General features: G+C 37.5%; 2 protein-coding genes across 3 annotated transcripts; both read left to right on the top strand.

Annotated features, from left to right (window-relative positions):
• LOC111863222 (histone chaperone ASF1) lies at window positions 1-8181 on the top strand. Of its 2 annotated transcripts, none has more exons than XM_023849331.2 (4): window positions 1-70; window positions 5255-5573; window positions 6955-7102; window positions 8018-8181. In XM_023849331.2, the coding sequence occupies exons 2-4, from the start codon at window positions 5269-5271 to the stop codon at window positions 8165-8167; spliced, it is 603 nt and encodes a 200-aa protein (XP_023705099.1). In that variant the 5' UTR covers window positions 1-70; window positions 5255-5268; the 3' UTR covers window positions 8168-8181. The 2 variants fall into 2 exon arrangements, with proteins under 2 accessions (XP_023705099.1, XP_023705100.1); XM_023849332.2 differs by lacking the exon at window positions 1-70 and adding an exon at window positions 81-164.
• A 226-nt stretch (window positions 8182-8407) lies between these two features.
• LOC111863221 (NADH-cytochrome b5 reductase-like) lies at window positions 8408-10066 on the top strand. Its single transcript, XM_023849330.2, has one exon. The coding sequence runs from the start codon at window positions 8431-8433 to the stop codon at window positions 9445-9447; it is 1017 nt and encodes a 338-aa protein (XP_023705098.1). The 5' UTR covers window positions 8408-8430; the 3' UTR covers window positions 9448-10066.
• Window positions 10067-11002: the final 936 nt, after the last annotated feature.

Below are 11002 nucleotides of genomic sequence, written 5' to 3'. Positions count from 1 at the left end.
TGCTGTGTATGTTGCTGAGCATCCTCCTCGCTTGATTCTCGATAAATTGGAAGCCAGAGACTACAAGCTGGTAGGCATGAGTGGAATTGGTCAGACTTGTATATGGACGATGCACAAACCATTGCAAGATCATTGGGGAGTAGAAATTAAATGAAGGACACAAGTTGAGTAGAGTTCAAGAAAATATTGGGTCAAAGTAATGCATTCTGTTGTGTAATATTTTCAATTTACATATCTGCCACATGAATCAAACAGACTNTTTCTTATACTTTTTCTTCTACCCTGAAGATGGGGGCGATACGTTCCTCCGAAACGTCGGTTAACACCACATATACACGGTGCCAAATCCCAGAAGACTGCTTTCTTCATCAGACTGAAAAAATAATTATAAACAAAGAGTAAAATCTTGGATCTCAGTAAATATATGTATTTGTCATTAATTTCTTTAAAGTTCAAACAGAAAATGTATTATCTACATGCATATACAATGAACCTTCATTATAATGGACTATTCGGCGGGACAGAGTGTCTGTTATTGCTGATGGCCACTGTAACTGAGTGAAGGGGTATTTATGGAATTTGCTACAAGATACATCACCAATACATGCAGTGAACATAGAAACACGCAATGTGATTACAGAAAGGTTTTTTATATTGGGGTTCTTTTAATTGTAAATGATTTTCTAACTACAAAACTTCAGTGCCTCAACATCTTTAAAATTCACAGTGGTACATGGCCAGATTTTGGCCACTGTATCCAAAATCTGTTATATCCAGGTCCATTATAATGAGCTTTTGCTGTACATTAGAGGTCACATCTAATCCCAGAAGATATCTGGACATTGATCAGATGACTTCCTTTGCCCGCAAAATGTTAATGTTGCTAGTAACATTCATGGTTGTAGGTTTAGTGGTTTTTCAAGTGGTGAGGTAGAATTATGACATATGACATCAAAAAGGTGAGAACGCATATTTTGTATACAGATGAGAGGATGTGGGGAGTTCGTTCCGTTCAGCATTAACTGAACATACCTGGAGTTTCTTAGTGTCATACAAAATTATTGATTGACTAAGGTGAGAGAGTAGACATTCCTATCAAGTGAAATCCTAGAGACTGGAATTGCTAGAAGGGCCAGCAAACCTACAGCCTAAACATAAATAAAATGGTCTCAGATTACAGTAGATGTTGAAAATGTTTTCTTTTTTTGGTAGGATAATGTTTTAGGCTCTTACCAATTTTTCTTCAGGTTTTATTGAGCATTACTGAACAGGAGTTGTGAAGTGAGATTATGTGCTATGTGTAGGCTGACTCTTGTCCCCATGTCCATGTTGCTTTAACTTCTGATGCTGTGCATGATCTCTGCAATAAGCAGTCATTTTCTGAGTCTTGTAATTTCACATGTGAGATACATATTGGGACAATACTCAGTGCTCTTTTTCCCCCAAAAGCAAGTTTAATGTTAGTGTACAGTTGGCTTCAGCCTCAAGGTTGAAACGTGCAGCTCATGGCAGAAGTGTGACTTCTGACAGGTTTTGCTTAGATGCATATGCCGGTATTTGTACCAGTGCATACCACCTGAAAGAGCCCTGACAATCTGTATTTGAAAAGTGGTTCTGTAAGAAATATAAGGAGAAGATTCCAGTTGAAATTTTAGGATGATACAGTTCCACGTAAAAGTACGTTGTCGAAGGGGTTAGGGGGGAGGGAAAGTGAGTTGAAGTGCTGAGTGTTCTTGAAAATCTCTCATGTGGGTTGCGAGACCAGGGTTTACTCTGTTTGCAGAGTACCTAAGTGTTAGTATGTCACAATTGCATTCCTAATTTGAGAGAGCAATTTCCAGCATCTGACTGACTGGCTGGTTGGCCAACCAATCAGCCGACTGAGCGACTGATTGTCCTTGCCAGCACAATGATTCTTGGTTCTGAGTCCCATGGGACTCATGACCATACTTTACTCTCTAATAGCTCTGAGAGCCTTTAGAACTCTCTGGAAACTCTCAGACCATCTCCTAAATTGCTTCTGGCCCTCACCAGAACAGTCATTCTTGGTTCCAAGTCCTGCAGTGACTTATGGCCTTATTTTACTATGTCATGACTCTGGGAGTTATGCAACTCTCCTATCAGCATCTGTTGTAATCTGGGTTTATTTGTGATGTGTTTAGACTGTAGGTTTGGTGCTTCCATTGGAGGTCTGAATCTCCATGGCTGGTCTTGACAGGAGGAGTATCAGATCTTCTGCCAGAGTGGATGAATGATCTGCAGGATGTTTCATAAAAATCTCCATGTATTTTGGGCATGTTACTTTGTAATCATGTTTTATGTAAAATTTTGCCTGTATTAAGTTTATTTCCATTCATCATTCCTTATATATTAAAATGTTACTTGAATTTTATGCATGAGTAATATATTAACCCATGTCTGAATGGGTCTTTTTTGAAATTATTTTTATTGTAGTATATGGGGTTAGCATGCCTGCTTTGTATTCAGGATGCTTATGGTTTGAATCTTAGTCAGGAGACCAGCTACGTTGACAATGTATATCTTTGGCTTTCCTAATTCTCCCCAAGCAAATGCTGATATGATGACTTAATAGGTCATATTACTTTTCATATGTTCCAAGTCATTGCATTATAATCATCATACTATTTCTTGATACTATTTAAGCTTTGCAGTTCACACAACATTATTGACTAAATCTGCCAGATTACCATGCTGTACTCAGGAGAATGAGTACTCTGTATTGAGGGCAGAGTTAGATGGACAATGCACAATAATACGTTGAAAGCAAAGAGTTTTATTAATTGAATAACAGACTTCCATATACCTCTTGCACTAGCACATCAATTTGTATTGATTCCAAATCTGTCTCATGATTGTGACAACACAAATAAATATAGTTTATTAGCCGTTTGTCATTCTAAGCCACAGTAATTCTCATAGATGTTAACATTCAAACAAAATTTGTTCAGCTATATATAAATTTTCTGTTTAAAATATGTAACTATTATCCCTTGTGGATATTTTGTATCACCATATGATTTGCTTCATGACTTATTGGACAGTGGGTACAGTTATTTATCAGAACCGTAATAGGGAAACTGGCACAGTAACTGATGCGTTTGGGTTTAGAGGAAATACACGTAGGAGGACTAAATAATAATTACAAATCATGTATTAAATAGGTTACTTAATTAATTACCTTGGTTTCAGTGTTTCATGTACACAAGTAATTGATGCAGATAATAACCTCCATAATTTTCAGCATCTTGCAAGCACAAAAAAATAATCCCATTTAAAAGATTAAGGAAAGACGCAGTCCTCAAAACTGGCTGTACCAGTGTTACTGGTACTTTCTGGCTCAGAAATATAGCATCTTTAAGAATGTCACAAACTTTGCCAATTTTTCAGGGGAATGTACTGCCTTTGTTTTTAGAGTCAAAGAGGCAAATGAGCAGAGTAGCTGCTTGCTTGGAGACCCCAAGAAGCAATGGAGTGATTGATTATAAACCAATTTTAAACTGTATCCGTGGTCTAGTGGTCAGAGTTCCTGGCTACAGATGTAGATTCCCAGCGCTGCCACATTTTCTGAGATGTGGTGGGTCTGGAACAAGGTCCACTCAGCCTTGTGAAGATAATTGAGAAACTATTTCAAGGAAATAGCGGCTCTGGTCTAGAAAACTGAGATTAACGGCCATGGGGAACCATTGCGCTGACCACGTGACACCCTCTATCCGCTGAAATTGGCACTAACTTCTCTGACAAGTGGCGGTTGCTTGGTCAGTATAGTTCACTTATGGACTACAGGCCATGAAGTTTGTTTTGTTTGTTAATGGAATGGGAATAGATCTTATGGCCTAAGAGATGGTATTAATGATGATGGTGATGAAACCCCATATTCCTTAGTTGAGACTGTTCAGAGCAGCCTCAGATTGAATGTGTGGTGCAGTTAAAGGCCATTACATTATTGGACTGTTCTTCATTGATGATACAGTTACTTCTGGATTTTGTATAGATATGTTTTCACAGGCCGCAGAAATCTGTGGACTCATTCTGCAGTTGGATGGTATGTCGACACGTTTTGATAACGGTGTATGCCAAACTCTCAACATCCAGTTTCCTGATCATTGGATCAGAAGGGGAGGGCCAGTGCATTGGCTACGAAGAAGTCCCCATTTATTTCCAGCGGACGTCTTCTGCTGGGGTTCTGTTGATTACAGCTGACACATACTGCCTTTGTTCCATTCAGATGCAAAATTCTGCATGAAATAGAAGAACCAGATCAGTCTGTTAGAGCACTCAAATATGGGATAAAGAGTTTTGTCAGCAAGAGAGCTACAGGATATTTATGTTCCTGTACCATGCTTAGTAATTATGGAACATGGAATAGAAAGTAACAATTTTTTGTTTTAGAGCATTTGTGGAATATCTTCAAAATTAATAATAGTAAGGACACCTGAAGTTAACAACATTCCCAGTGTTTGGTCATGCTAGTAGAATGTAAAATTTAAGATAGGCATTTTTGTATATACTTTGATAGTAAAATTAATGTAATTTTGTGAACTAAAGAAATAACAGCCAGTCACAGTAACCGAGTGGTCTAAGTCATGTATTGTCTTCGCTTGCTTGTGAAACCGGGATCGTGGGTTCGAATCCCACTCAGGGCATGGATGTTTAGTTTGTGTGTGTGCGTTTTTCTGTGTTTGCGTACAGGTAGAGGCCTTGCGACGAGCTGATCACCCGCCCAAGGAGTCCTACTGAATGTGTAAGATCGAGAAAAACCGAAGTGAACAGAGAAGTTCATGGAGGTAGGCCTAGGCCCACTGGGGCTGTAGTGCCAAGGAAAAAAAAAAAAAGAAATAACAAGCAAGTTGGCACCACTGTTGTAATTGGTAGTTGGCTTCTCACTGATCACTCTTTCCTTTCCCTGACTATTGTGAACAGCCACAAACTCCTGCTGTGCAGAGTATTCTTCATTTACATAACATTTTCATCTGTCACTTTTTTATAAATGTAACATGGCTTCATTACAGTTATTCTTGTTTTTGTCAATGCAGCTGTTAATCATTAGCTGTCAAGCTAAACGAGATGACATATGGAACTTTTCATTTTACTTTTCCAGACTTTAAGTACTGGGTTGCTGCCACTGACCTATGCAGTCACTCATACCAGCTATTATATTTAGCTGTTGTGTTATATAGTGAAACACAAATTTCATTGAGTAAACACACTAATGGAAATGTTTCTGTTATTTCAGTCCAGTTGAATTCAATGGCTAAGGTGCAAGTAATGAATGTGGTTGTGCTGGACAACCCATCAGCATTTCTAAATCCATTCCAATTTGAAATAACATTTGAGTGTTTGGAGGATCTGCAGGAAGATCTGGAATGGCGTATCATTTATGTAGGCTCAGCAGAAAGTGAAGCATTTGATCAGGTGTTGGACACTGTTTATGTTGGACCAGTTCCACAAGGACGGCACATGTTTGTATTCCAAGCTGATGCACCTGATCCTGCTAAGATTCCAGTTGCTGATGTTGTGGGAGTTACTGTTGTTCTGCTGACTTGTTCTTATAGGTATATAATATTGTGTAAGATTTATTATTCCCGTGAAGTGTTGTTACAGCAATTGAAAGCATTTATTAGTGTAGATGTTTCTGAAAAGGATAAAACTGAATAGCCTGGTAATTTCAATTTTGGTAACTTTATTCGTCTAATTAAGCTGATGTTAAACCAATTTTGTGCCGGTCACAGTAGTCGAGCGGTCTAAGGCATGCGCTGTCTTCGCTCACTCGGAAGCCAAGATCGTGGGTTCGAATCCCACTCAAGGCATGGATGTTTGTGTGCGTTTTTCTGTGTTTGTCTACAGGTAGAGGCCTTGCGATGAGCTGATCACTCGCCCAAGGAGTCCTACCGTATGTGTAAGATCTAGAAAAACCGAAGTGAACGGAGAAGTTCACGGAGGTAGGCCTAGGCCCATTGGGGCTGTAGTGCCAAGGAAAAAAAAACAGTTTTATAGATGAATTTATTGGTGAGGTTTCTGCATAATAGGTCAACTGTTGGTCATATTTCCACCATTCGGCAAACAGAAAAAAAAATAGGAATTCATTAGCATGAGACATCTGCGTAGAATTAGGACATTTATAGTTCAGTTAGTAAAGGAGTACTGCACAATATTTTCATTGTATTTTGAATATCTAAAAGAAAAGTTAATGTTTGCAGGATGTTTATGTAATGCATTTCCAGTTCACAGTTAAGTGTGAACAGTTTGTTAGATGGTCGTCGTCGTTACTGTCATATTGAATATGTACAACTACTTGTACATTTGATCATTAGATGTGTTGATCGCAATGCTGTTGTGTTACTCCAGGTACCTTATTTGGAACATCATCCAGTGAAAGAATGGGAAATTAAGGTGTTTATCAAATAGTGTCATTTGCCATGAAAGCTGGGCTGAGTAAATCTATTAGTACAGATCTTAAGGGAGTTGAGCAAAGCTTTAAGATATTTATTCCACTGCATTTGGGCTAAAAGAGTAAAAAAGACAAAGCTATCCTCATAATAGGCCGTGAAGGCCCATAAGATTGTGAGATGTCAAAGCTGCCACATTTTCTAGACATTCGGCTCGCAGATGGTGGTAAGGTTCTCAGCTTTACATGCCAGCTGACCCTAACCCCCAGGAAAATTCCTGGTACTCATTTCTGTTGGAGGCTGAGACAACTTCAGGGCCATATTGCAGCTGGAAGGATTAGGTTAATGGATAAATCCAAATGATCTCGTCAGGAATTGAACCTTCGACCTTCTGGCTCGTAGCGTAGTGCCTCAACCGACTATGCTACTGTGGTCCCCCTCTAAATGAGTACCCATACATTAATATTGTGTTTCTGAAAAAATAGCGTTGCTGTTGTCTCAGTAACCTTTGTGTTGTGTGTGTCACAAAAGTTACTTTTCATCACAGGGCCCAGGAGTTCATTCGTGTAGGTTACTATGTGAATAATGACTATGGTGACCCAGAATTACGAGAGACCCAACCTCCGTCTGCTCCACAGTTTGACAAACTGCAGCGAAATATTTTGGCTACCAATCCGAGAGTGACACGATTCAAGGTATGGTTCATATGATTGGTTCTGCCATGAAAGAACTGTTTTGTTTTATTTATTTCTGTGTATGGAGAGCAGTACTTGGTACAACCCATCTGAAGTGGAAAGTGGAATGTTTTAAGTGTAATAATTGTTCTCTTTGTTATATTCTCATTAGATCAAAAGATATTTTAGTTTTATTGGAAATAAGTTGTAGTTTTTCCAATTCATGAATTCCCATAAAGAAAAAATTTACATGTAATTTCAGCATCATCAAAGGATAAGCTATAATGATAGTATTTATGGAACAGTAAGGCCACATACATGGGGATGAAAGAGAACAAATTTCATGAAGTTTCTTTGCTAATTTGATTACTTCCATATATATATATATAGAAAGAGAGAGAGACAAACACAGGCACTGAGTATTGTAAAATAAGGGCTATCCAAAAAGCAGTACATCCATTTTGCCTTTTATATACATATCTTATGGAAGAACGTTACACGTGTTATATAAATATATGTACATACCGTGGGAAGCAGGTCCAGTATTTTCAGCTGTTCTTTTGCAACAGAAAGAGAAAGTCATGGTTGAATGGACATCTATCCTGTTTTATATCAAAAAGGTCTCAGGTTCAGATCTCGGCTCAGAGAGCAGTTATCCTAAATGAAGATATCTGTGGTTTCCCTCAGTCAGATGCCAAAACAGTACCTTAGATTAGGTCACAACCATTTCCTTCCACATTCTTTCAAATTCATTATTTACTAGTCTTCCTGTCATTTAGTCATGTATAGTCTGATATATTGAAAATGTTGTTAAATAAATAATAAAAAGCAGTGAGAGCCATAAGCTGCGTGCAGGCATTATTTCTGTGACCTTCATGTCAAGCGTTAAACTGTGTCATTGTCTTTTTGTTGTTTCACCATGTGAATGTTTTGCAGGTGGATTGGGATGACAGTCCAAACAAACAAAACAAGATCTCTTCATCAGCCAGCCAACTGGATGCCAGCATGGCAAGCATGGATGAGCCAATCAAAGCCAACCTTCTGAACTCTTCAACCAGTGACAATATTGTCAGTGTGGAGTTGTAAATTTGCCAGTCTTTTAATAATGATCACTTAAAATTAAATCGAAATCAGACTGATATGATGAGACTGAACACAATATTTTCATATGTAGATGTGTTATTTCAGGATGAATTTTGTTAACAGAAAAATTGTTACTGGAGAATCAAGACTAGACAAGATGACTGTGTAAGACACAGGTACAGTGACCACTGAAATATAAATGTGCAGTGGAACAATTTTCATTTATATTTTTCTATACTGAGTTTGGTTAGCATTAATGTAGCATAATGAACAGAGAAAACCAACAGGACATTGAGGCACTGTTTCCACCACACCCAGAGGAACCCCAAGAGTCTGATTGCTGTGGAAGTGGTTGCAGCCCATGCGTGTTCGACATTTACCATTTGCAGCTGGTAGAGTGGGAGAAACAGTGCAGTGAGATTCTCTATAGTGAAAGATGTTACTCAGAGACCAGTGACAGAAGGTCATATAAACCATTAATATCACCAGTCAAGTTCAGTCAATTCCAGCTACTTTCAGTGCAGCAACACACACATGATACATTTGTGTACTTGTTCCAAGCTATTACAGCCAGCCCAAAGAAAGACCCAGAACATCATGGTACAGAGTATATACATGTCAGAAGACCTCTTGACATAAAAGTGGGCCAACATCTCATCATGAAGTGTAGTACAAATGAAAATCAAAACAGTGCCCTAACTAGGGCATACACTCCTATATCAGACCTGAAATACAGCAATGTGGGACAGTTTGAAGTGTTGATAAAGCTGTATGAAAGTGGTAAAATGTCTAAATATATTCAGAACCTGAAGAAGAATGATGTTGTTGAATGGCGAGGCCCATGCGGAAACTTCAGTTATGTGCCAAACAGCTATAGACATCTGCTGATGCTTTGTGCTGGTACGGGAATAGCTCCAATGTATCCCATTGCCAAGTCCATAGTAGAAAATGATTTAGATGAAACTTTTCTTCATCTGTTATTTGCATGCAAAGGTTTTGAAGATATCCTCCTTCGAGATGAAATGCAGCAGTTATCTCTATATTGGAATTTCCATGCAGAAATCTTTCTCTCACAGGTTGAGTCAACAATAGAGAGCCAAACTCGTTATGGTGAATGTGTCAGGAAAGGAAGGATAGATAAAGCTGTTGTAAATGAATATCTTGTAGGAAAGGTGTTACAGCAGGTTTTTGTTCTGGTTTGTGGGACAAAGTCATTTAATAAAGATATGATAAATTATGTGAAACAAGTTGGTGTACCAGATGATAATATTCATTTATTTTGAAATATTATGTTTTTACCATATTTACATGGCAATTTTTGCATCTTTTTTTACCTCAGAACTGCTTCATAAAATTGGTTTGCCTACCTTAAAAATAGTTTAACTTTTTAATATAACATTCTTAATTATAGTTTTGTGTATATTAATGTTGTGGTAATGAATTTTGGTCTCTGCTGCATATTTGTTTTGACCAGATGTCTCACAAAACTACATCAGATGTAAGTTTTGAGTACAAGTTAAACTATCTTTCCACATGAAAAAGTAGTTCAGAACAGCTGCGTGAAAATATTATTCCAAGATTTGATTCTTTAAGCTAGTTGTAACAGGTGCAGGAACATTAAGGAAATTCTGGAAAAACATAGTGCATATGATTTTGAAGGATTCTGTGTAAGTAACAAAGCTCTTACATGTGGGAACAATATGAGTTTGTTACAGTTAGCTTGTGAATGGAGGACTATAGAGTATATGTGTAAAGGCTTAGTCATTGTCTTCAGTGGCTTCAGTAATTAGGGAATGTTTCTGCTAGCATTTGGAGTTATTATAGAACATTTAACATTTACAATGAAGACTGGGTAATAACTTTCCCACTCTCCCTTTATAATAAAACCACATTCATATAGAACAGTGTTCAATCAAATTTCAGATAGCAATAATTCCCTATAGTGAGAATGCACAAAAGCATATAAACAAGAGATGCCAGGAACATGCGCATATGTTATACATTATGTGAACAGCAAAATTGTGTTCAGCTGGTACAATTGGAACATTAGCATACCTACTGATATGATTTTAATCGAGTTTGACATTTCATGCACATATCAAAGGCTTCTGATGATGTAAATGAGACATGTCATGTGTAACTGCACATGAATGGCAAGAGCCAGCTTGGAAGATTTTGAGAAAACTAAACATGACATCTATATGATGCTATTAACTTCTTATCTTCAGCACGCTTTACCATTTCCAAAGAGTAACAGTTTCAGTAAATTTGATTTGTTTCATTCTGGTCCGTCACACTGTTAAGTTTACCATTAAGTTTATTTCAGTCTAGTGTGACATATAATGCCTTCACCCCTTCAGCACTTAGTTACCTAACATGTTTCGATTCTTAATGAATCATCATCGGAGGTATACCACTACGATCAGGAACCCACCAATACGTAAATGTTTTTATAAGACTGTATACACTTAAAACATTTATGATGCTAACTATATGTACTCGTTAATTTTCCATTGTTGAAATAGATGTTTGATGTAAGCTTTTATAATAAGAACATTCTTGAAGTATATTACTTAGAAGTGACGTAGTTGCAATCACTTCCATAAAGGATGGTTTAAAAAATGTAATTTTCCACAGCACTGTATATAAAATTCGATTTGTTTCATCACAGCAGCCTTCCTTTACGTTAAAATTATGTTATGAATGTGCGTAAAAACTTATTTTTAAGTTAAGAAATTTGTTCGTGAACCAATATGGATCGTGTTTTATCTTCCTTGGTAGTGGATATTGTCGTCTATCCCTTTTGGTGATGTGTTCTTATTACTGGTGTAGTTTATA

Source organism: Cryptotermes secundus, unplaced genomic scaffold, assembly GCF_002891405.2.
Source record: "Cryptotermes secundus unplaced genomic scaffold, Csec_1.0 scaffold665, whole genome shotgun sequence".
In the NCBI taxonomy this organism is placed as follows: Eukaryota; Metazoa; Arthropoda; class Insecta; order Blattodea; family Kalotermitidae; genus Cryptotermes; species Cryptotermes secundus.
This window is presented reverse-complemented; position numbering and strand designations above follow the sequence as displayed.

Excerpts from the sequence above, each read along its gene's own strand:
- LOC111863222 (XM_023849331.2), top strand. The coding sequence starts at position 5,269 with ATGGCTAAGGTGCAAGTAATGAATGTGGTTGTGCTGGACAACCCATCA. Across the intron at positions 5,574-6,954 it reads CTGCTGACTTGTTCTTATAG|GGCCCAGGAGTTCATTCGTG; the intron begins GTATATAATATT and ends TTTTCATCACAG. Across the intron at positions 7,103-8,017 it reads CGAGAGTGACACGATTCAAG|GTGGATTGGGATGACAGTCC; the intron begins GTATGGTTCATA and ends AATGTTTTGCAG.
- LOC111863221 (XM_023849330.2), top strand. The coding sequence starts at position 8,431 with ATGAACAGAGAAAACCAACAGGACATTGAGGCACTGTTTCCACCACAC.